The sequence below is a fragment of the Dromiciops gliroides genome, chromosome 3 (genome assembly GCF_019393635.1).
Source record: "Dromiciops gliroides isolate mDroGli1 chromosome 3, mDroGli1.pri, whole genome shotgun sequence".
In the NCBI taxonomy this organism is placed as follows: Eukaryota; Metazoa; Chordata; class Mammalia; order Microbiotheria; family Microbiotheriidae; genus Dromiciops; species Dromiciops gliroides.
The window spans coordinates 160,920,080-160,946,025 of record NC_057863.1 but is presented as its reverse complement, the minus strand read 5'-3'; the positions used below and the strand labels follow the sequence as shown (position 1 = coordinate 160,946,025).

Below are 25,946 nucleotides of genomic sequence, written 5' to 3'. Positions count from 1 at the left end.
CCCTTCCAGGGGAAAGAAAGCCACTTCTTTCCAATGACAGTACCCCTGGATTCTCCCAGCTCTCACAGGGGAGGAGTTGTACTGGGAGCACTGTAGGGGTCCACGCAGTTTTTATGTTAGAGGAAGTATGGGCTACAGTGGGGCCGACCATTTGCCCCCTCACATGCCATTGGTCATTCTTCAGACACTGGGCTGTGACTGCTGCTGTTAGCCAATCTGCTCTCTGCTGAGACCCACATTTCCTGCCTGTTGAGCCCTGAGCCAGGATCAGAACAGCTCTCACCACTAGCTCTTCTGGCCCTGTGCTGAGCAAGGACAGAGTATTGCTGTAGCCTGAAGCACCAACTTTCCATGACTGGGACCTAACTACAGCCCACTATGGGGATGTGTGATTCTCCTTCCTTGACTCGAAGGTGCCAAACTCCTTTGAATTTCATCATGCTCCAGGTACTCTCCATCTTGCAAGTTTATATCAACCCTAGAACTGACACCTCATCAGTACAATCTGCTTCTGGGATATCTATTTATGTTTTGCCTCACTGCCCCCTGGGCCTGGAATTCTCTCCCTCTCCATCTCTGCATCCTAGATCCTTTGGATTTCTTCTGAGTCGCAGCTGAAGTCCCATCTTCTGCAAGAAGCTTTTCCATTCATTGTTTTTTTTTCAGGGCAATGGGGGTTAAGTGACTTGCCCAGGGTCACACAGCTAGTAAGTGTCAAGTGTCTGAGGCTGGATTTGAACTCAGGTCCTCCTGAATCCAGGGCCGGTGCTTTATCCACTGTACCACCTAGCCGCCCCCCTCCAATTCATTTCATAATCTTACTGCATTCCTTCTGATATAGTTTCCCCAATTTGGACCAACTCAATCCTATACAATTATCTACTCTCCATCCTGCCACATATTTGTTCTATTGCCAGTCACACCCTGCTAAACCCTAACCTTGGATTATTCCTATCATTTGCCTGCTTTGCTTCTATTTACCCTTCTGATGAATGGATCTGGAAGAAGTAACAAACCACAGTAACAACAATAATAATAGCTAACATTTATATAGTGCTTACTATGTGCCAGGCACTGTGCTAAGCACTCTTTCAATTATTACCTTATTTGATCTTCACAAAACCCTGGAAAGTAGGTGCTGTCATCATTCCCATTTTATAGATGAGAAAATTGAGGCAAACAGAAGTTAAGTGAATTGCCCAGGGTCACATATCTAGTAAGCGTTTGAGGCTGCATTTGAACTCAGATCTTCCTGACTCCAGACCTGGTGTTCTATCCACTGGACCACCTAGCTGCCTCCAAAAGCTGTGCTGATTTGAGTTCAAGAAGATTTTGGCCTTCACTAGAGCATGTCAATCACTTTATTGCTCTCTAATTGATATTCTGTTCTATTCACCAGTGTCTGTTCCAAATCTCTTCTCTCCTCATACCTCACTTTAGAATCTGGTCCCTACCCTCACAATTGAGGACATTACCTCACATTTCACCAAAAAAGAGTGAGGCCATACACTGGGCAATCCCAATTTCTCTTATTTTTCACATCCCTCTGAAATCATTTCACTGTTGTATCCTTCCTTCCTAGTCTCTTTTGGAGAAATGGCCCTTCTCTTGGCCCCACTACTTGGATGCCCTCTGCTCCTGTCTTCTCCATTAGGTTTACCACCCCCATCAACCCCACTCTTAAATTCTCAATTCGTGCCTATCTTTTGGCTCCTTCCCTGCTGCATTTGAACATAACCATTTCTCTCCCATCTTCAAAAACCCCTCACTTGATTGTACCATACCTCACAGCTATTTTCCTGTATCTTTCCTGACTTTCTCTGATAAACTCCTTGAAAAATTCTCTATACTTGCTGATTTCCACATTTTCTTCTTTAAATTTCTTGCCTTGTGACTTTTGACCTCATAATTTAAAAACTGATCTCTCCAAAGTTAGCAATGATATCTTAAATGCCAAATCTAATGGCCCTTTTCTCATTTCTCATCTTTCTTGACCTTTCTGCTGCATTTGACACTGTTGATTACTTTCCCCCAGTGGATCACTCCTTCCTCCATGCATTTTCTTGTCAGCACTCTCCTTATCTCTTCCTACCTATGTGAACATTTCTCAGTTTTCCTTTTCTGATCTTCATCACAACCTCTTGATTCCCAATGTTTCTGTCCTGAGTTCTCTTCTTTTTTCCTCACTGTACTTTCTCGATCTCATCAAAATATATGGGTACTGATCTGTATGTATCTGTTTATTTATATATTGTGTACATAGGTATAGAATTTTCTTTAAGGCAATATCTTTTGTTTGTTTGTTTCGGTCTACGTGTATGTTTATGCCCTTTCTTTGAATACCCAGAGCTTTTCACAGCACCTGGTAAACAGTAAGGGATGAATAAATATTTGGTGGTTGATTGAGAGATGACTCCCAGACTGGCTTACTGTATACTATTCATGATGTCTTCCTCTGGTTAGATTGCCTTCTTTAATTAATGTTCACATTAGAGAAGAGAGAAAGAAAGAGAATGAGAATGAAAGAAGAATTTCTACTCACCACATAATTGATTGTCATTTCTGAAATCTTCTGATTTTCATAGACTCATACACTCAGTCCAATCCCCTTATTTAATAATTGAGGAAACAGATCCAGAGAAGACAAATGCCCTTTTCAAGATCAGCATAACAAATAAATCACATAGATTAGTGTTATTATAATTAGGACCTTTTTACATACTGTATTAGCAGCAGAATCCTAATTATGTTGGAAGTTTCAAAATAGCTAACACATAATTTTCTTTTAAATAGCATGTCATAAAGCAAACCGAAAAAGAATAGATAACTTTTAAAGTAAACCTTTTAGTAGAAGACAATATATTGTGGAAAAATTATATTAAAATTAGTTGATGAATTGTATTCTATATATAAAATTGGCATTAAGAAAATATAAGATAAAATCTTAAAATGAATATTTATTGATATATACTTCTTTTTACTTTATTCTTGGCACATTGCTTTCAGACAAGTTGCAATAAAAAATTAGTGGGAATTATAGCATTAGAAAAAAAGAGGATTGAATGTCACAGTTCTATAGCTTACGGTTCATTGGTCATCATTCACAATAACAATCAATATTTACTGAGTATTTATATTGTTCATGACAAGGTATTAGGGTAGATTTATATTTTTGGGATATATGTGATCCCACTGTATATACATATCATTAATGACAAGCAAGGTTAAAAAATATACAGATGTTACTTTCACAATCCCTTCCAAAACCACATACACACATTATCTTTCCACTCACCCCAATTCCAATTGATTTAATGATTTTTCTGTCAAAGGGAGATGGAGAGGACAAATTTATTCAAACATCTGGGTCCTGAGCTTTTGCCAACCTTGGCAACTTTCATTAATCTTTAAGATTCACACCTCTATTTGCTTAAATGGCAATGACTCACCCATATTTGGACGCTGGCAGAGTTAACTGGAATCTATGCAGGCTTTAAAATTTTTTTTTAGTAAGTCTTTCTGTTCCTGAAAAGGGGCCTCTTAAATGGAAGATTCCTTTACGCAAAGGTATGAAAATTATAAAATTTCAAGTAATATTTGTGAAAAGAGCGAGAGGCAAGGAGCAAAAAACATTGGTAACCAAGTTGTTGATAAACACATTAAGAACTCCATAAGAATTTATTTTCCTTCAAGTTTCAAATGTGAGGTTCATGCATTTTAGGTCAATTAATTCAATCTAGTTTGCATCAACAAATATGTATTTTACACCTTTTATTTGTGAGACTTTGAATTCTGGGATAGATACAGAGGTACAATCAGCAGCTCTGCTGACTGGTTCTCAAATAATTTTAAAATTTTCAGTGTGAAATTTTATACCCCAGAAACTCATCAAATGCTCCAAATCAGGGCTTGATTATTGTTTTGTTCATCTGCCTACACCAGGGATCACCAACCCAGATTAAGAACCCAGATCTAGTCAAAAACCTTTAATTTTACATATAAACAAAGTAAACCCAAGAAAAGGGTGTGATTCTCTAACAGTTAAAGAGAAGTACAGCTGGGATTTGAATCTATATCTTCTGAATTACATCGTGCTGAAGGAGAATATTGTAGCCTGGCTTCAGTTAACCATGATGAAACTGAAGAGAATTGGATGGATTTTTATATATGCCATAATGAAGGAAGTGAAATAACTTGTGAATAAACTTTATGTAGAAGAGAAATGTTTCAAATTCACTTCAAGTTTGTAGGCAGCACAGAAATGACTTAATATTGAAAAAGACAGCCTATGTTTCTGTACCTATAGCCTCCCATTGCCTCAATAACAAGAAGACTGGGAACTAATGGGAAGGGTTTAGATATAGAAACAGAAAAGCTGTCTCTGTGAATTTTAGTTATCCAGTGGAACACCTTTTATATGAGGTAGAGGTATTTGAAGTAGATAGTTAGATTTAAAAAGCTGTCTATATAGAGTTTTCAAAACTATGAATAAACAGGTGATTTTTCAAGGGAGTTTAAATAGAAAAAAAGAGTAAGGTTCCTCACAGAGGGTTTCTGTTTATACAAACATAGAAGGACTCAGGAAGAGGACACAGCATATGAAAGCAATTAAAAGGTAATAGGTGATCCCCAAAAAGCTTAAGAAATCAAGATGCAAAAGGCAAAAAGAAGGGTCTCTAATGTGATGTAGCTGAAAGGTTTAAAAGAATGAAAGTAGAGAAGGAACGTATTAACGATAAATGGAGGTATTTGATAAACATGTACTTTTATGAATAATAAAAATGGAAATCAATGCATACAAATTTTAGTTATTTAAATGTGAAGGATAGCATGCTATTGTGGAGAGAGAAAAAAATTTGGAGTCAAGAAACTCTGGGATTCAGGTCTCACCTCCAGATATATAATACCCATGTGACTGAATAAGGTCACTTGAACTTCAGTAATAAAGATAGGTCTATAAAACCTATTATATAATCATAAGTCTGGTAATAGCAGAAGAAACAACATATCTATATATTGGTAGAATTTACTCATTAGAAACTCTTTATAATGATGCCATTACAGATTCTCACAACAAATATATTTTCTCCCTTAGCCTCATATGTGCCATTTATAGTAAAATAGCAACTGTATTTAGAGAATAATTTATTCTTTCTTGAAATAATTCCTGACATAGACATGGAGATTATTATCCCATTTACATATGAACAGGTTAACAAAATGACCTTCCAGAGTCAGTGGTGAACTTGGTACAAGAACCTAGATTTTCTTGTCTCCCAGTATTGTGTATTTTCCATTAAGTAGTTTAGTGTACATGTAATCAGGCCTCTGCCCAGCTACACATTTTAACCCTCTATACCACTCTTATTAATAAGTATAAAAAAGCTATTGAAAAACATGTTTACCAAACTGTACTGATCAATCATTGTGAGGTAGTTAAGGAACTCTTGGAAACAGGAAAACATTTGCCAGCAAATATTTAAGTATGATAAGATTACAATATAGCTAAAATAAATTGTAGGAATTATCAATATGACTCAGCTTCCCTTGGATACTTAACTATCCCTATTGGTCTTTATACAGTTGCATAATAGGTCTGATGTATTAGGCTATATTGATTCAACAAATGTTATTGTGGACGAGTATGTTTTCCTTGTGCAAAAGAGAGTCTTAACTGTGACCTAACTTTGACGAGGTTTGGAAGATATAATTTGTTGCCTCAGGTTAGGTCTTTATGAAAATAGTATAGCGTTAAACTCTTAACATCCAGGACTCCATGAATTAAACAATCTCTCCTTCTTTTCCTAGTTTTGCTACTACTCAGGTTACTACTGCTTTCACTGCTTGTTAGCTCTTTTTCCCAGAAGGTGAAAAGAGGGCAAAGCTAAATCTAGAGGCCAATAACCAGTATGGTGATTGTGTTAGCTGTTCTGGTAAAAGGTTTGATTGGGGAGCTAAAATGCATGAGTAAGTGGATAACTGAGAAGTGCTTTGAGTTCAAGAATGAGTTCAAAAATGACATGACCTTTCAAGGTAAATGTGTAGAGTTGGTAATAAAGAATTCCTCTTCCTTTCTCCCTCATTATCCACTTTCCCCAAGCCATCCCCCAAGACAGCTATTTTAAGGATCTCTTGTTTTATTACCCAATTTTTAATTAATGGTTAATTAGAAAAGGCATTATAACCAGGGTCCTTATTTTTTGATGCAACCCTAGAGCAGCTGTTTCTATTATGCCGCAGGATTTTTCTCCATATTGTGTGTAAAATCTTTGTGGGGTTTCCCTATAAGATTCTTGATTTAAGCACAGGGACTTCAAGAAATGCTGTTGAAAAGGAATCCCAAATTAAGGCTGCCAGATGTCGTTTTCTCCACCCCCACTCTGATAAATCAGGGACCTGCCTAATTTGAATATCTTTACATATATTTGCATATTCATTTAAAGAATCCCTAATTCCAATTATGTAAAATAAAATTAATTACCACGACTGACTGCAAAGTCCAATTCTAGTATTTGGGGCATGCATGACAGACAAGAGATACCTAATGCCTTTAAAATCCAATTAATTTGACCACATCTGGGATTAACAGGTACAGTCACATACACGTGAATGAATGCAGTTGGGATGAAACCCTCCCACCCTCACAATATACAAACACACAGATTAAGATTTTTACTATACAGACATACCCCTTGTTTCTTCATTCCCCCAATTTTTTCTTTTTTTTAACCTATGCTATTCTCTTTCACTTCTCTCCCCTCTCAACTGAAGACTTCACATCATATTTTACTGAAAAAAAAATGAGGCCCTTTTATTGATAGCCTCTGTCCTTTTCTATGTATGGTCTGCTCATCACTTATATAGAAGTGTAAACTATCCCCTTGTGATGTCCCTGTTTCTCTAATCTATACCCATTCCCATAGCAACAGGATAGTAGAGAGGATGAAAGCAACACGTAGAAGCCTCAAGGCTTAAAGAACAGATTTTGAGATTTTAAGGATAGGAATACAAGTGGTCATTCCCATCTTCTCTATTAGTTGGTAGATAGGATGACACTTAAAAGAAATGACATACTTTTTTCCACTCGGCTCACTGCTGGCAGATTGGACTATCTGACAAGGATGTGCTACCTCAGGTAGTTCCCCAACATTTGACAACTAAAAAAGGGACTATTACTAGAAACTAGGGACCTCTAGAAGCAAACTTCTTTCCAGAAAATGTTTTTCTTTTAGTTGCAGCCCTTGGGTTAATCAGTAAAGTTTATGGAAGATTACTCCATTGAGAGGCTCCTACCTAGATGTACAAATATGTTCGCTAGAGAAGGGTTTCTTAACTTGGTTTCTGTGAACTTTAAAAACATGTTATTGATAATTGTGTTTCAATTTAATTGTTATCCTTTATAATTCTAATCTTTATGAATTAAAAAAAAAATTTCTGTGAATGGGTTTTTAGGCTTCACTAGACTACCAGATGCACAAAAAGCTTAAGAATTCATTTCTAATCTATAAGTAATATTCACTGTTCTTCAATATCCAGGGTCAGTACTTGACAGTTAGCTTGCAATTGACACATTGCTCTTATGAGCTAAAAGCAATTGTGACTGATATATATAGTGCCATTTTCTCTTTTCTTTTCAGGGTATTTTATTGTTTTAGCTGACCAAAGTTAATTCCAGCATGCTTAAAAGGAAACAGAGTTCTAGGGTGGAAGCCCAACCAGTTACAGACTTTGGTCCTGATGAATCTTTGTCTGATAATGCAGATATATTGTGGATTAACAAACCAGTAAGTTGTATTTTGTTTTGTGGTTGGTTTCTTTTTATATAAAAAAATATAAGTTGTTTAATTTTTCATGCCAATGGAAGAAAGATGGTGTCAACAATCTAAGATCATTTGTATTTGACTTTGAAGTGAACATTTGTAATTTATGAGAATATTGGTATGTCTCAAGTTCTGGAAATTCACAATTAATATGAATTTTTTTTAAAGTACTATGAATATTGTACCTAGGAAGAATTAGAAAGCTGAACTGCTCAGATTTTTAAAAATATTCTTTCTGTAGCAGCGATACCATCAGACAAAGATGAACTACCCTCTCAATAAATTCATTCATTCAATAAACATTTAGTAAGTGACTACTATGTGCCAGACACTGTGCTAAATGCTGGGGAAATACAAAAGATTGAAGAAAGTCCCTGCCTTCAAGGAACTTACAGTCTAATGAGGGAAGCAACATGAAAGCAAATATATACAAAACAACCTATGGACAGGATAAATAGGAAATGATTAAAAGAGGGAAAGCCTGGTGTAAGACTTGCTGTAGAAGTGGGATTTCATTTGGGACCTAAGCGAATTCAGGGAGGTCAGTAGTCAGAGCAGAGGAGAGAAAACATTCCAGTCATTAAAAGTTGTTTTTTTAAATCAAATTTATGTATATGAATATATGTATGTGTACATGTATGTGTATGTATGTGTAATATATGCACATATATAAACCAGACACATATACATGCATACATAATACACACATGCATGCATGCATATTCACATTTCCTGAGCTGGGAAGATGGTTAATGTTTTACTTCAGGAGGTCCCTTTCTACACTGTAGAATTCATAGCAGAATAAAAATAAATAAAATGGAACATAACAACATCAAAGGATATGGTAACTAACTTTAATCACATTGATGAGAATGTGCATTTAAGATATGTTTTTTACCCTTAACAATATGAATAATCTATGTTCTTGATGACATATGCATGTATCTCAGAACCAGAGAAAAGTTAAGAATCAGTTGTGACTTTTAAGATTAATTATATGATGGGTATCAGTAATTACCTTTATAAACTGTTTTGAAATAGTGGGATAAATGAGCTATCATATCATGTAAGATCCAATTTTCTTTAGTATCCATTTTATGTATATCAGAATAAGAGGGTCCTAATAGCATATTAAGCATAGTAAGGAAAGGAGCTGGGATTCAAACCTAGACTTTTTTAGTCTAAATCTAGGGCTCTTTCCACTGTATCAAACTAGTGGCAGTTCGGTTAATTAGTGTCTTTAATTGGAAGATCTACATCACACTAAGTTCATAAACTGTATCAGCTCCTTCACAACTCCCTCAGGAAGGCAGCCCTTCAAAAAGGCTTGAAATGACTTATATGAACACAAGCACTTTCATTTTCCTTCATGCAAATAATAGAACAGGAAAACATTATAAATCATAGCCCACTCACCAGTCTGTCAGTGACTGAGATTCCTCAAAGTTCTGACAAGCACTTTTATTTTTACTTGAGGTGTTATTTTATACAACTGCAGGTTCAGCATATTGCCAGACCAAGACACAAGTTTTTTCAGTGAGGGTAAGATTCAAAATTAAAACCGCTTATGACAAGAAACTAATTCATACATGTTATGTTAAAAGCCATGACTGTGTTCTATATTTTCCTCATTTGTTGAAATGATATATATTTTTATATATTACTAATACTTTACTAATACCTTAAATTGGGCTTGCTTACAATGTAGATAAGATTCATTATTTATTTATTTATTTTGGTTTTGGGGTTTTTGTTTGTTTGTTTGTTTTTTGTTTCTGTTCTGTTTTTGTTTTGCGGGGGCAATGAAGGTTAAGTGACTTGCCCAGGATTACATAGCTAGTATGTGTCAAGTGTCTGAGGCCACATTTGAAGTCAGGTCCTCCTGAATCCAGGCCAGTGCTTTATCACCTGTGCCACCTAGCTGCCCCGATAAGATTGATTATTAAGTGCTTTAAAAAAAAAGAAAAAAAGTTTTCTCATATTAAGGCATTCAGTGATTCAAGAGAATGAACTTGAGTCCTGTACATACATAATTACTAATACTTATCCACCTATCTATATCTGTTGATATAGAATTATTATTTTTTCTTTTCTTTATTTTGAGTTGAAAATCTTCTTTTCTTTGAATCTTTTAATTCAAAAGTCAGTTATGAAAGTAAAAACTCTTAGCAGGCATATCTTAAAGGGGGCCATGGACAAAGAGTAGGACTCCTCAGCTCTTTGGAACTGTGATTATGACTTTTCCCATAAACAAGTGGAAGAGGAATCCCCAGCTCAAGACTGCTCAAGTGTAGCAATATAATATGTCTCCAAAAGCCAGCCAAAAGATTTCTTCTTCCCTTCACTCATGAGAAGGGATAGAAACCTGGGAGAAGGGATTGATGAGTCTTTCCTAATTCAGAAAGATTATATTTCCTATGGGCAAAGGTGAGGATCAATGTCATTCTATTTCCTTTGTGGGAGTGAGATTGAATTTGAAAACACACTCTACTTTTTTAAATGGTTAATTTTGATTATATGAATGAAAACATTTTCACACAAGCAAAACTAATGTAGCCAAATTAGAAGGAAGAAAATAGGAAACTGACGGGATTTTAAAAAATAGTATTTTGTTTTTCTTCAATTACATGTAAAGATAGTTTTCAACATTCATTTTTATAGATTTTGAATTCCAAATTTTTCTCCCTTCCTACCTTTCCCCCTCCCTAAGACAGCAAGAAATCTGATATAGTTTATATATGTACAATTATGTGAAACATATTTCTGGTGACAAATTTACAGCAAATTTCTCTGCTTTCTCAAATATATAGGGAACTGAGTCAGATTTGTAAAAATAAGAGTCATTACTCAATTGATAAATGGTTAAAAGGCTACGAATGGGCAAATTTCAGAAGAATAATTCAAAGTTATCAATAGTCATCTGAAAAAAAATTCTCTAAATCCTTACTGATTAGAAAAATACAAATTAAAATAACTGATAATAACTCTAAAATAACTCATAGCTATAAGATCTGCTAACATGATAGAAAAGGAAAATGACTGTGGGGCGGTTGTGGGAAAAATGGGACACTAATATGAACTAATCCAACCATTCTGGAGATCAATTTGGAACCATGCACAAAGGGGTAGAAAACTGTGCAAACCCTTTAGCCCAGTCGTACCACTACTAGGTCTATGTCCCAAAGGAATTTTAAAAAAGAGGGGAAAAGACATATATGTACAAACATATTTATAACTGCTCTTTTTGTGGTGGCAAAGGATTAGAAATCAAGGGAATTCCCATTAATTGGGGAATAGAAGAACAAATTGTGGTATATGATTGTGATAGAATACTATTGAGATATAAAAAATTACAAGGGGGAAGCAATATGAAAAACCTGGGAAAACTTACATGAACTCACTCAAAGTGAAGTGAACAGAACCAGGAGAATACTGTACACAATTAACATCAAAATTGTATCAATCATCAAGTGTGAAAGACTTGGCTACTCTGATCATGACAATGATCCAAGATAATCCCAAAGGATCCATAATGAAAAATGCTATCTACCTCCAGAGAGAGAACTGGATACAGATAGAAGCATACTGTTCTTACTTTCTTTATTATTTTGCTTTTGTCCATTTTCTTTTGAAACATGGCAAATATGGTATATATTTTGCATGATTTCACATGTATAATCAATATCAAATTGCTTGCTTTCTCAAGGAGTGGTGAGGGGCATGGGAGGGAAGGAAAGAATTAGGGAATCAAATTTTTTCATGTAATTGGTAAAATATATATAGAATAAATAAAATATGTTGAAAAACACTGTACTTTAAAAAGAGTGCCTGATATACTAATAAAAGAGTATATAGAAAGGAGTAATAACAACAACAATAATAGCTAGCATTAATAAAGTACTTTATGTTTGGCAAAGTATTTTATATAGGTTCTGTTAATTGATCCTTGCAACAACCCTATGAGGTAGGAACTCAGAGTATGCCCATTTTACAGGTTAGGAAACAGACTTAGAGATGGTAACTAGCTTGCTCAGGGTTACACAATTAGTAAATGTCTGAGGCAGTATTTGAACTAGGATCTTGTTGTCTCCAAATCCAATATTCTATCCACCCCACCAACAGATTATACTTGCAAAGTGTCACATAGCATTAATGTGAAAAATGCTAAAAAAAAAAAAAAGGCAAAAAAAATCTATATGTAGATTGTAATTTAACTTCATTTCCTCTACATAATAATGAGAAAGTTTACAATCTGGCAAATTTGTAATTTGTCTGTTTTCATATATCTCACTTTATTTTTATTGTATGAGCTTCATACCACATGATGAAGTCAAATTAATCACTTAACTGCTTTCTTTTCAGTGGGTTCATTCCTTGCTGCGCATCTGTGCCATCATCAGTGTCATTTCCGTTTGTATGAATACTCCAAAGACATTCGAACACTATCCCCCTCTTCAGTATGTCACCTTTACCCTGGATACTCTTTTGATGTTTCTCTACACAGCTGAGATGATAGCAAAAATGCACATTCGTGGCATAGTTAAGGTGAGCTTTTCAATTAAAAAAAATATCACATACACAAAAGACATGGGAATCTGAATGGGGAAAGCTTAATACTATTAGTGTATTTGATTTAGTAAAACAACTAGCCCAGCTTAATTTTCGTGTAGTTTGTTTTTCATGCCAAATTCCTTGGAGTAAAATAATATGATTACTGAGCTTTAGCAAAAATACAATTGTAAAATGAAAATAGAAACTATGTAAAGTGCATGCATGGCTTGGTGATGGCTGTCAGGGGAAGACAAAACTGTGGATGAAGGGTAGCTGTTTAGTCAGAGAGACAGGATTTGAGGGGAAATGCTAGCAGCCTGAGTTCCTTTCAACATCTGGAGAGAGATTAAAAAGTAGAAAGAAATGTTTGGACTAGGGCATATTAAGAAGAGGCATTGGAGTGTATTAAAATGGAAAAAAAGGGAAGTTAGTGCTCTGAGGTATAACTTCTAGAGAAGACAATTCTTGGTATATTTCTGATTGTGTCATGTATTCTGATGCTTTTACAAGGTTATATTTTTTGGTTAGTATTTTCATTTAATGCTGAATTTACTCTAAGTTTTAAGGATTTGTTACCCTAACACCATGTTTTAGAAAAAAAAAACTCTTTACTTTGCTTATTATCTTGAATAGAAAACATTTATGGATAGCAGGAAAGAAGAGCATGAGAAGGAGGCAGAGTAGAAGAGAGAGTCATAGTGGAAGGGGAGAGTAAAGGAGAATATGGAAGAGGAGAGAAATTTCAGGGAAAGGTCTTGTGGAAGCCTAAGAAAGCTTATTCCCTGTGAATGAATGAGAAGAATCAGAATGACTGGGTTCAAGGCCTAATTCTTATTCTGACAATGACATTGCTTGGACCTCCTTCCTCTTCTGGGAAATGAAGGGAATGGAGTAGATGGGTCCAGAGGTCTCCTCCAGCCTTTCTCATATTCCATGATACTTATAATAAAGAGCCTTATCTTCAGATAAGAAGTATAGGGTATGGAGCAGCTAGGTGGTGCAGTGGATAGAGCACCGGCCCTGGAGTCAGGAGTACCTGAGTTCAAATCTGGCATCAGACCCTTAACATGTACTAGCTGTGTGACCCTGGGCAAGTCACTTAACCCCAATTGCCTCACTAAAAAAAAAAAAAAGAAGTATAGGGTATAAGGTAAGCTCTTTTATCAGTATTAGTAGAAAAAACTTTCACTAGAAGCTCTAGGAGGTCAACGATAACTGCTTAACCTTCTGTGTAATTGAAGATACTTGTCAGAAGGGGAGTGTTCAGCTAGGTGGTACAGTGGCTCTGGAGTCAGGAGGATCTGAGTTCAAATCTGTCCCCAGTTGCATGTCCCTGGACAGATCACTTAACTCTGCCTCTTTTATTTTTTCTTACAATGAGCATATTTGTTTTATGGAGTTCTCATTTCCAGCATCATTTTATTGCTATAACTTTTGTTTATTGCTAATACTTTTGTTCTTTCCAACTAGGAGGCAGCAAAGCAATATTATATAGATTTTCAATGGCTCGCCTTAGGGCCATCTTTTTAAAATGAGGTTCTCTTATAAGTAAGGACTCATTTAAATACTGCCTTAAAGTTTGAAGAAGGCTTTCAATACATTATCTAATTTGCTTCTTAAAACAGCTCAGATGAGATGTACTCTTTCTGGCCTGATTTATGATTTCATTCATGCAAGAAATTCACTCTTCATTAGAAACTCTTCTATTTCTTATAGCTATATAGACTTATATGAAGCACAGCAAACTTTAGTGACTTGTGCAGGGTTACACAGCTGGTGTATGTCAGGGGTGGGAATCAGTCCCAAAGTTCTTGACTTTGTGGTCTGTTTTCTACCATCAATGCCCAGCTCTCTTGAGTAAGGTACTACAGCTATTATTTAGTAGCTTTCATTTAACCTAATGTTATATTATTTAATTTTAATTTTATTTTTAGTTATTTTAGTAGGTAATACTTGTTATAATCACATTCAAACTCAGGTCTTTCGTGACTTGAACTACACCAGCATAGGGAATATATGTGGTCAGAATAATTCACAAATCCAGAATTGGAAGGCCTTGATGTCCTTTTCTCCTTGTGGAGTCCTCACAAAATTTCCCCTTGGGTACATCATTTATTTTTTCTGTATGTGTCATTCAGCTATCATTCAGAGATCCTGCCTCTCCCAACTACTAGATAATGGATCTCACTCTTGTCAAGTAACTAGATGTCATGACCAGGTGTTAGCCCCTGTAGATCCCTTTAGTACATGAACATGGCCTTGTTTCCATTGAAACCCAACTCAAACTCTACTTTCTATCTGAAACATTTCCTTGTCTCCCAGCTTCTGTAGTCCTTTTTCTCTAAATTACTCTATATTTGCTCTGTATAGACTTTATATGTATGTATTGGGTTCACTTCCCTACCCCTATAAAATGTAACCTGGCTGAAGGCAGGACATATTTCAATTTTTGTCTTGATATTCTCAGTAGTTATTTAAGAAATGCTTGTTAATTGATTCACTGTTTCCTTTTCTTTCATTCTTCCTGACCAATTAGTTGCCAGTTCCCTCAACAATATGTCAAATATGCACTACCTTTCTTCCCCTCCCATAGCCACTACTACAGTTCTGGCCCTCATCACATTTTACCTTTACCATTACAATAGCCTGCTAATTGGTTTCCCTACAAACTCATTTCTCTTCCACCTTATTCTCCATGTGTCTGCCAAATCAATAATCAATATTCCTAAAACATGTCATTCCCTTGCTTAAAAAATACCAGTGGCTTTTTATCTCTTGTAGAATTAAAAAACCCTCCTCTTTTTGGTGTTTAAGGCCTTTACAATCTGGTTTTAGGCAAGCTTTCCAGGCTTATTTCAACTTACTTTGCATCACACTTTCTATGTTTTAGCCAAATTTGCTAATGGAAGAGCTAGACTTATAACTACTTCTCTTGTATTCCATTTGAGGGTGTTATGTCCTAGACTCCAGGATGTTGCAGGAGCCAGCTCTTAGTGCCTTCCTTGGATTGTTAAATTTCTACTGTGAGCATTTACACTTCAAAAATTGGCAAATGCTACAAATTGGGGCTTGTTTTATTGTTTTAATTGTCTAGAGTTAAGAAAGTAAAGGAGAAAATGTTAATAAAAATGTGTGTGTTTGTGTGTGTGTGTGTGTGTGTGTTGGTGATCCAGTTGCCCATCATTTACTAATGCACCCATGCCTAAGCTGTCTTGTTTCAGCAAATACAATAACCCATTATTGACAAACTACAGATAAGAGAATGTTTCCAACTGCCAGGGAGGGATTAGCTGTGCACACCATTCCATCTCCATCTGCTTGGCTTTTACATTGGCTATTCCTGATGCCTGAATGCCTTCTCACTTTGTAAATAGCTTCTTCCCAAACTCAGTACAAGTGCCACCATCTAGACCAAAGGGAACCTATCTGGTTGAAAGCTACCTCACCCAGGAATTTACTATGCGTCTTACTTATGTATGTTTTGTACTTATTCTTTTTTTTTGGTATGCATACATGCTGTTTTCACCCAGTAATGTAAACTCCCTAAAGACATAGACTTTTGCTATTGTCCTTGTACTCTTAAGACTATCCCTATATTGTGCCCATTATAGATATTTCATAAATGCTTTTTCAGAGTGCATGAAGAGAGGCTATAGAAGACTCATTGCTTTATATGAGAATAATTGATGCACTAAAGTCCTTAAAATGTTTGTTCTCTTAAGCAGGCTAAGCATACCCCTCTTAGTAATTTTGTTTACACTATGGATTTGCTCCACAAATCCTTGCTTTATAGATAATGCAAAGGTAAATTAAGCCCTGTCTAATCAAACTGTCACAAATGTGGGATTAGTTGAATCCAAATAAATCACCTTTTAAAAAAATATCAATATGACACATATGGGAGGGCAGTGAATAGAGCTTGTTAATATGTTTATTGTAGGAATGTAGCTTTTGATTCTTTTGATCAGTTGAGATTTGTTGACATTGGTTAATGGTCATGGAAAGATGCATAAATTGTAATCCATTGAGATGAAGAGATGCATTTACCTATTAGCAGTTAATTTGTAAACTAACAATTATTCTTCTGTATAAGGACATTGGTCACTGTACCCAATGATATAATGCATTGTAAAACATAATACACTAGGCTGGGGACTGAGTATTCTTTACTAGGCCAAACTTTGCTATGCATTGCAGATTTTAAGATCTACAGAATTATAGCTGTCAACCTATTAATTAACTGGCCAGGAAAATCTATCACTCTTGTCTTTATAATGATGCTGTAAAAATCAATCATGATATTCACGAAATTATTTGTTCTAAGGAGAAAGGGGGCTACATAAAAATCAAACATGTTGCTATTATGGCTCTTATTATTGATGTAATTGTTATTACTACTACAATTCTCAGAGATCCGGCATAAAGTGAACTCATTTTTCTCTGGCAATTTCATGACACGAAATTTAAATTCAACAAAAATTTATTCAATGACAGTAGATCAATATGTTAGGTGCTGGGTGAATTTCAAAGTTCAAATAAGACAGGTGTCTTTCACTTATGGAGCTTGCAGTCTTATAGGGAGATATGACATGGATAATAGTGATAGAAAATATTTTCTTCTGTATTTCAGTGAAGTGTGTTTTCACATGATTATGTACTCCTCTTTCTGAATGGACATCAATACATGCCTACCCCTACCCTCCAGCTCCAGTGTTATTAGATGTTTTCGAGCATTGCTATACTCCTCTCTGTTCTATCCCATATCTCCCTAAAAGCACTGGTGACCAGCATTCTGGTTATTGACTTCTCCAGACATGGCTACATTGGCCTTCACATAAAAGACACATGGTCCATCATTGGGCTTATACTCAAATCCTTCCCACCTTGGTAGGACTTTCCAATTACGAATCCACTAGCATAGTAGCCTTAGAGAAACTATAGTCACCTTCATTGCACAGTGAAGTACCGTGATAGTGATGATACAAAATAATAGATGATAAATATGTTCAGTAAGAGAGGTACAAATCATGAGGTCTGAGGAACTCATTAATTACTGGGGAAATCAGGAAAAGTTTCTTCCAGGAGGTGACCTATGAATTAGCCTGTATGGATTTGGCAGAAATTTAACTGCAGAACTATTTCAGGCATAAAGAATAGTGTGACCAAGGCATGGAGATAGGAAAGTATGGGGGTCCCTGGCCTCAGATTGGGTTGGAGCATAAAATACATGAAATAAATCTAACAAAGCAAGGAGGGGCCTTCAATACTTAGAAAAATAATATTAACTTTACTGAGGAAGCAATAAGGGACTGTTGAAGTATTTTGAGCAGAGGTGTAATATTACCAGATGGTGAGACAAGAGGAGGAATAGAGAAGAAACAGGAATTCTTACTATGAAGCCCTACACATGTACATACATATAGAGAAAGAATCAGACATCATGATCATGATCTCATGCTGGGATGACTTCCCTGCTGAATGGAGATCATGGAGAGGAAATTCATTCTCTAAAGGAACTTCTTTGTAACTTTGTAACTTACAGTCTTAGAATCATGGCAATGAGAAGTTTAGTGACTTGCCCACAATTCCATGGCCAGTATGTGTCTCATACTGAAATTGAACCCAGGATACCCTCATTATCAGGCTGACCCTCTATCGACTATACCATGCTGTTTGATATGTTAAAAACAAAACAAACCTTAAACCATCATTCTTCTTAGACAATAGAAATATGACATATTTGCATCTCTTGTATTTTATTACATAGGATAATTTGCATGCAAAGGTGTATAGATTTTATAAGTATGCAAACATGCAGATATGATTGAATTAATAAATTAAGTGTGTCGTCAATTATTATGCTACACAATGTCTGCTTCAAACATTTAATTATGTTGTATATTGTCTTAATAGAATATAATATTATGTGATTCTACACCATAACCAAATTATGTTGAGTTTTGATAGGCTGATATCCTCAGGGAAAATTAATTTTCAATATTTCTAATTCTGTAACCAAATTAATAGGAAACAGAAAGGAAGTACACAGCATGGGTGTAACTTTGAATACTAAGGGGGAAATATAGTGGTAAAAGAAGCACTCATTTAAAATTACAATTGCAGTTTTACTCTGCCTTGTTAGTGAAGGGGGATTTTGGAAAAGTTCTGATGAGGTAAGGATTCAATATGGAAGTGCCTATTATGTGCAAGGCACAGTGTTAGGCATTGGTAAAGTGAAGGGGGAAAAACAATCTTGACCTCAAAGAAGTTATAGTCAATGAAAGGAAAATAACATATATCCAGATAAGTAAATGTGAATAGATACAAGTTAATTCCATGGATAGGCTGTCAGAGAGCAGTTACAAATGAAGGGAATCAAGAAAAGCCTCTGATGGGAAGAAACTACTGTTCAGCTGTGATAGAGACTAGGATCTCCAAGAGTCAGAGGTGAGGGGTGAGAGAATTCTAGGTTTAAAAGACAACCTTTCCTTTTTTATCATAAAAGCATTTTATTATTTTCTAGTTATATGTAGAGACAGTTTTCAACATTTGTTTTCATAAGATTTCTAGTTCCAAATTTTTCTCCCTCCCTCCCCTCCCTCCTCCCTCCCAAGACAGCAAGCAATCTGATATAGGTTATATATGTACAATCATATTAAATATATTTCTGCATTAGTCATGCTGTGAAAGAAGAATCAGAACAAGAGGGAAAACCCTCAAAAAAGAAAAACAAAGTAGAAATAGTATGGTTCAATCTGTATCCAGATTCCACAGTTCTTTTTTTCTGGATTTGGAGACCGTTTTCCGTCATGAGTGCCTCGGAACTATCTTGGACCATTGTATTTCTGAGAGGAGTCAAGTCTATCACAGTTGATCAAAACACAATGTTGTTGATACTGTGTACAATGTTCTCCTGGTTCTCCTCATTTCACTCAGCATTAGTTCATGTAAGTTCTTCCAGGTTTCTCTGAAATCTGTCTGCTCATCATTTCTTACAGCACAATAGTATTCCATTATATTTATATACCACAACTTGCTCAGCCATTCCCAAATTGATGGCCATCCCCTCTGTTTCCAATTCCTTGCCACCACAAAAAGAGCAGCTATATGTATTTTTGTACATGTGGGTCCTTTTCCTTTTTTTATGATCTCTTTGGGATAAAGACCTAATAGTGGTATTGCTGGATCAAAGGGTATGCACAGTTTTATAGCCCTTTGGGCATAGTTCCAAATTGCTCTCCAGAATGGCTGGATCAGTTCACAGCTCTACCAACAATGCATTAGTGGTCCAATTTTTCCACAGCTTCTCCAACATTTATTATTTTCCTTTTATTCTCATTTTAGCCAATCTGATAGGTATGGAAACAACCTTTCCAAAGGTAAAGAGGTAGGAGATGGAGTGAAATGCTTAAGGAACAGCAGTGAACCATTTTTGCTGGATTGTAGGGTATATAAAGGGGATAATGTGAAGTAGTTCTGGAAATAGAGGCTTGAGCCAGTTTTTAGTGTATGTTTTGCCAAGTCACCTGGTTTCATTGCTGAAATGGGTGGTGGATAAATAAGGGAATATAATCTCCCTGTTCTCCTGTACGTGTTCCCTCCCTTTTCCTTACCACATTTAAGCAGTTAAATATTTGCTCCAGTGGAAAAAATCAGAGCTGTTTCCTTTCATTTACTTCTCTGGAGAAGAAAGTATTTCTCTACATAGTTACCTGGGAAACAACAGGGAGCTAACATTTTCACCATTTCTAAAATACCTGAGTTCTTATCTTAAAAGAGAAACAAAAAGGAAATAGAAACATGTAGTCTTAGCTCACTTTTTATATCTCTGACACATAAATGAAAATAAATTAAATGTGATGCATATTTTTTATTAGCCAAGCATTTATTAAATATTTCAAGAATGAAAAGAACTTATGTATTTTGCTAATACTATAGCTAGAGTGGATCTGTGATCAGATTGATCTAAGCATTCCTTAAAATAGGGCAGAAAATAACCTATCCTTTCCTGACTACCTAATATAACTCTTGTGTAGGTTTTGACATAAATCTGCCATGAGGGGTCCACCCAATACCCTGGGGACTGTCCTTGATTTCTCTTGAGATGATGATGTACCAAATGGATCATCCATTACGTATCCCTTTCTTTCACCATAAAGCCAGGTCTTCTTTCAAGATAACAAATATCCATTATTTGTTTTAATTCAATAAACCTTTATTAAGCACCTACCATATTCAAGAAACTAGGTTCTTTGTAGCTAGGTTCTTCATATCAATGTCTCCTCAAATACTCTAACCTCCAAGTACGTTAACCTCAACTCTCTTAACTTTTATCTTTATTCTGGTTCATCCACCCACAGGGATGGTCATTTCCTTCAATTAGATATAGATATATCTCATACAGATAGAGGTAGATATCTTCATATCTTACTCTATCTAAATGAGACCTTTTACTCTTTTTTTTTTGGGGGGGGGGGAAGAATAACTTTTATTTATATCATTGCAGTTTGCCCTTCTACATTAAAAACTTTTCCATTCCCCTTAGGGTAATCTTTAGCTCAAATTCGTCAGAGACTATGGCCAGAACATTGTTATTTTAAAAGTTTAACCTTTGTTTCAAAGAAAAGCTTAGGGATCCTTAAAACAATTTTATATTTTCTTATAGACAATATAGCCCACTCTCTCCTCCTGTTCAAATAGAAGCCTAGATTATTGACTGTGTCAATGAAAGCTATAACAGTCCAATGGACAAGTGTGATAGCCTGTGTCTATCAAAGAGAGAATAACCTAATGCATGAGCTTTATAGGTTGGCCAACTTAACTGCATATCAACATCTGGACAATAGTTTTTCTTTCTTTCTTTCTTTCTTTCTTTCTTTCTTTCTTTCTTTCTTTCTTTCTTTCTTTCTTTCTTTCTTTCTTTCTTTCTTTCTTTCTTTCTTTTTTCCTGTGCAAATAGTTTTCATTGTGAATGTGTTGTTTTACCAGTTCTTAGTATAGTAACTAGCAATTAATAATTAGTTATTGGTTGATAAGATGAAACTGATCAGAATCATCCATCATCATTTTTTGTAAGATTTTAGAAAAAAGTTTATATTCTAAACTAGTGTCAACTTTGGTCATCATTTCTCTCTACTTGGGAAATAAATCAAATGTTAGGTAATAATGGCACTTTCCGGGCTTAATAGGGTTTTTAGTGATAACACATTTATAGCAGTTAAAATCTGTATAAAAGAATTCTAGGTTTTAATGTCATTGCAGATTCCAATTATTTTTTCATGACTGGTTATTTGTATACATAGTACAAAGTTGAATCTCAATTGTATACCATATCCTGTATTAATTCTTCTTCTTTAGTTTTACAAACTGTAATCTTTACTCTAACAAGTCAGTGGTATGATTGTACATATAGAATTAATTCAGAGAAAACTCGCATTAATAATAGCTTTTGTTTTTGTTAAAATATAATGTTTCTTTGTTTTTTTCCTTTATTATTTGGTACTCACCATGTCCAGTGACTTTGGAACTATTCATGATATAAAAGGTATGAGGCCATTTGAGCACTGAGTGTTAAGCATCATTAGGTCAAGCTCTTTTAAGTGATTATAGATCTCATGAATAAGACTCTGGAATATTATGGGACTTGATGCAATTAGCAAGATGCATTCACAAACAACAATATTGGATGACCTCATTGCTACTGAGGAATCCCTTTTTGACTTGGCTTCTGAACTGGATCTCCTTCAAAATATCCGTGAATATGTCTTCCAATTTTTTGTTGTTTTTGATATTAATGATCTGTGAGGTTTTTTAGAAATTTTTAAAGTAATTTTTAGCAAGGTTATATCTGTTGTTTCTTATAAAGAATCTCTCTTATACCATGTTGACAGAATGCTTGGAAGACAGTTTATTATAAAAGAAACTTTGGGGGAAGGAGGGCAAAACACAGACTTTATTGTGTAAAAGTAATTGAAGCTCCAAAAGAACATTCTTTTTTTAAAAAATATATATATATGTGTGTGTGTGTATATTTATAATTTTATTTTCAAAATTACGTTCAAAATACAAATTTTGACATCAGTTTTTTAAATGTTGTATTCCAAATTCTCTTCCTCCCCGAAAGAACTCAAGTAATTCAATATAAGCAATACATGAGCAGTTTTACACATAATCCACATTAGCAGCCAGGCAGTCATCCACATTAGCCAGGTTGTGAAAGAAAATAGACAAAAACAAAACTTCAGATAAGAGAAATAAGAAAAAGAATTATGTTTCAATCTGTATTCAAATAGATGGATTGCATCTTTCATAAGACTTTCAGAGTTGTCTTGGATCATTGCATGGCTGAAAATAGCCAAGTCATTTACAGCAGGTCATCTCAAAATATTACTGTTATTTTGTGTACAGTACATTTCACTTTGTATCGGCTCATGCACGTCCTTCCAGGTCTTTCTGATAGTATCTTGCTCATCATTTTAAAAAATAGTAAACTACATTTATATAGTACTTTAAAGAGAGATTTCCTAACAATAAACCCATGAGGTTGATTGTTACAAAAAGAGTAATAGATAACATTTATATATTACCTCATACTTGACAAAGAATGTTCTTCATAATAGCCCAGCAAAGTATCATGCATTTTGCCATCATCCTCATCAATCAATCATCAATCATCCATCATCCATTAATACTCATCATCATCCTCACTCAATCCTCATCATTGTCAATCAACCCTCATCTTCTTCATTCAGCCCTCCTCCTCATCAATCAGTCCTCATCATAAATCAATCCACATCAACCAATCTTCATCTTTCTCCAATTATCATCAATCAATCTTCATCTTCCTCCAATCATCATCAGTCAATCAATCCACCACCACCATCATCTTTCATTACTCTTGCCTCTGCTTCAAAGTTTTTTTCACAATTACCATTAACTGTTTCCCTCCATCCTATTCCCTTACCATGATATTTACTCTATTTTCTATCTTCTTCTACCATATCCCTCCTCAAAAGGGTTTAGCTTCTGATTGCCCCCTCCTCCACTCTGCCCTCTTTTCTTTCCCCCCTACCTCCTTATCCCCTTCCCCTCCTACTTTCCTGTGAGGTTAGATAGCTTATTCCACCCAATTGAGTGTGTATATTATTCCCTCCTTGAGCCAGCTCTGATGAGATTAAGGTCTTTGAGTTAATTCTGATGAGTGTAAGGATCATTCATGGCCACATTTCTTCCCCCTCTCTTCCCCCATTCCATAAGCACTTTCCTGCTCTTTTCATGTGAGATTTGACCCCATTCTACCTTTCCCCTTCCCCTCCTCCAGTGCAATCCTCTCACCTCTCAATTTTACTCTAAAGGTGTCATCCTGGGGCATCTAGGTGGCAGACAAGACAGTCACCAATCCGGTACCCAAGGCATGCCACTCAACCTCGACCACCCCACAAAAAAAAGATAAAGAAAAAAGAAATGCTTTACAGATATCATATCTTCATAATCAATTCCTACCTGTTCCCTCTGTCTAAATTTATTCCTATCATCTGCCCTAATACTGAGAAAGCTCTTATGAGTTAGATGCATCATCCTCCCATTAAGAATGTAAACAGTTTAACCTTTTAATCTCCCTCATGATTTCTTTTTCCTGTTTACATTTTTATGCTTTTCTAGGGTCTTGCATTTAAAAGTCAAATTTTCTATTCAGTTCAGGTCTTTTCATCATGAATGCCTGAAAGTCTTATTTTTCCTTGCAGTCCCAATTTTCCCCTGAAAGATTATACTCAGTTTTGTGGGTATGTGATTCTTGGCTACAGTCCCAATTCATTTGCCCTCCAGAATATCATATTCCATGCCTTCCAATCCTTTAATGTAGAACCTGCTAGATCCTGTGCTATCCTGACCATGGCTCCACAGTATTTGGATTTTTTTCCTGGCTGCGTGCAGTATTTTCTCCTTGACCTGGGAACTCTGGAATTTGGCTATAATATTCCTGGAAATTTTCATTTTGGGATCTCTTTCAGGAATTGATTGGTGGATTCTTTCAATTTCTATCTTACCTTCTGCTTCTAGAAAATCAGGGAAATTTTCCCTGACAACCTCTTGGATGATGATGTCTAAGTTTTGTTTTTTTGTGTTTTTTTTTTTTTGCGAGGCAGTGGGGGTTAAGTGACTTGCTCAGGGTCACACAGCGAGTAAGTGTGAAATATCTGAGGCCAGATTTGAACTCAGGTACTCCTAAATTCAGGGCCGGTGCTTTATTAACTGTACCACCTAGCTGCCCCTAAGCTCTGATTTTGATCATGGGGTTCAGGTAGTCCAATAATTTTCAAATTATCTCTCCTGGATCTATTTTGCACATCAGCAGTTTTTCCAAGAAGATATTTCACATTGCCCTCTATTTTTTAATTCATTTGTATTTGCTTTATCGTGTCTTGGTTTCTCATAAAGTTACTAGCTTCCACTTGTTCAATCTTAATTCTTAGACAATTATTTTTGTCAGAGAGCTTTTCCATTTGGCTTTTCAAGCTGTTGACTTTTTTTTTCTCTTTCCTGCATTACCCTAATTTCTCTTTCCATTTTTTCCTCTACCTCTTTTAGTTTATTTTCAAAGTCCTTTTTGGGTGCCTCTATGGCCTGAGCCCAATTCATATTTTTCTTGGAAGCTTTGAATGTAGGATCCCTGATGTTGTTGTCCTCTTCTAAGGGTACACCTTGATCTTCCTTGTCACTAAACAAACTTTCTATGGTTAGGATTTTTCTCTGCTCATCTTGCCTGCTTATTTCTTGACTTTTAATTCCTTCTTAAAGTAGGGTACTGCTTCCAGGCTGCACTGTCCCCAGCTTCAGGGGGTCCCAGGTGGTAAAATGTAAGAAGGGGCAGGTTCTTCACTCACCTGGCCTATGCTCTGGTCTGTAAATAACCTCAGGTCAACTTGCTAACTAACCAGGCAACAAAATTTTGTTTGCTGTGGCTGTTAGCTCTAAGGAGCCTGTGCTCCTCCCCCACCTGGGCCACCACCATTCAAGATTTCTTCCCACTTCCCTCCTGGGTTAAAACTGAATTCTTCCTCAGCTCCAGCAGAAACCCCTTGTAGTCTCCCCCCCCGCCCCCCCACCTCCCCCATTCAGCCCTCTTATCAGACTGTGAGCATAGTTCAAGATGACGATGGTACTGCAGCTTATTTAGAGGCTCAGGGGTAAATTTCTCTGGTGAAGCCTACCTGGGGTTGGATATGGGTTGTCATGACTGTGGGGTTGGACTCCACTTCCATCCTGGCACAGCAGCTCCCTCCTGCTGAACTTCTAAGCTGTCTTTGACTGGAAAATTATCTCAGCCCATCCTTTCGTGGGTTCTGCTACTCCAGTAATTGTCTTCTGGATGTGTTTGGAGTTTTTTGGAGTAATTATGTCAGGAGCTCTGAGCACTTACTGTCTTTCCTGTGCCATCTTGACTCCACCCCCAAAAGAGCTTTGGGTTTTTTTTGGCAGGGGAATGAGGGTTAAGTGACTTGCCCAGGATCACATAGCTAGTTAGTGTCAAGCATCAGAGGCTGGATTTGAACTCAGGTCCTCCTGAATCCAGGG

General features: G+C 36.0%; 1 protein-coding gene across 1 annotated transcript in view; it reads left to right on the top strand.

Annotated features, from left to right (window-relative positions):
* The window catches only part of NALCN (sodium leak channel, non-selective), a 582,828-nt gene that overhangs the window by 27,191 nt on the left and 529,691 nt on the right, over positions 1 to 25,946 (top strand). The window contains 2 exon segments of the mRNA XM_043993194.1: positions 7,638 to 7,784; positions 12,183 to 12,365. Of these exon segments, the coding sequence (XP_043849129.1) occupies positions 7,677 to 7,784; positions 12,183 to 12,365 (291 nt within the window). The 5' untranslated portion in view covers positions 7,638 to 7,676.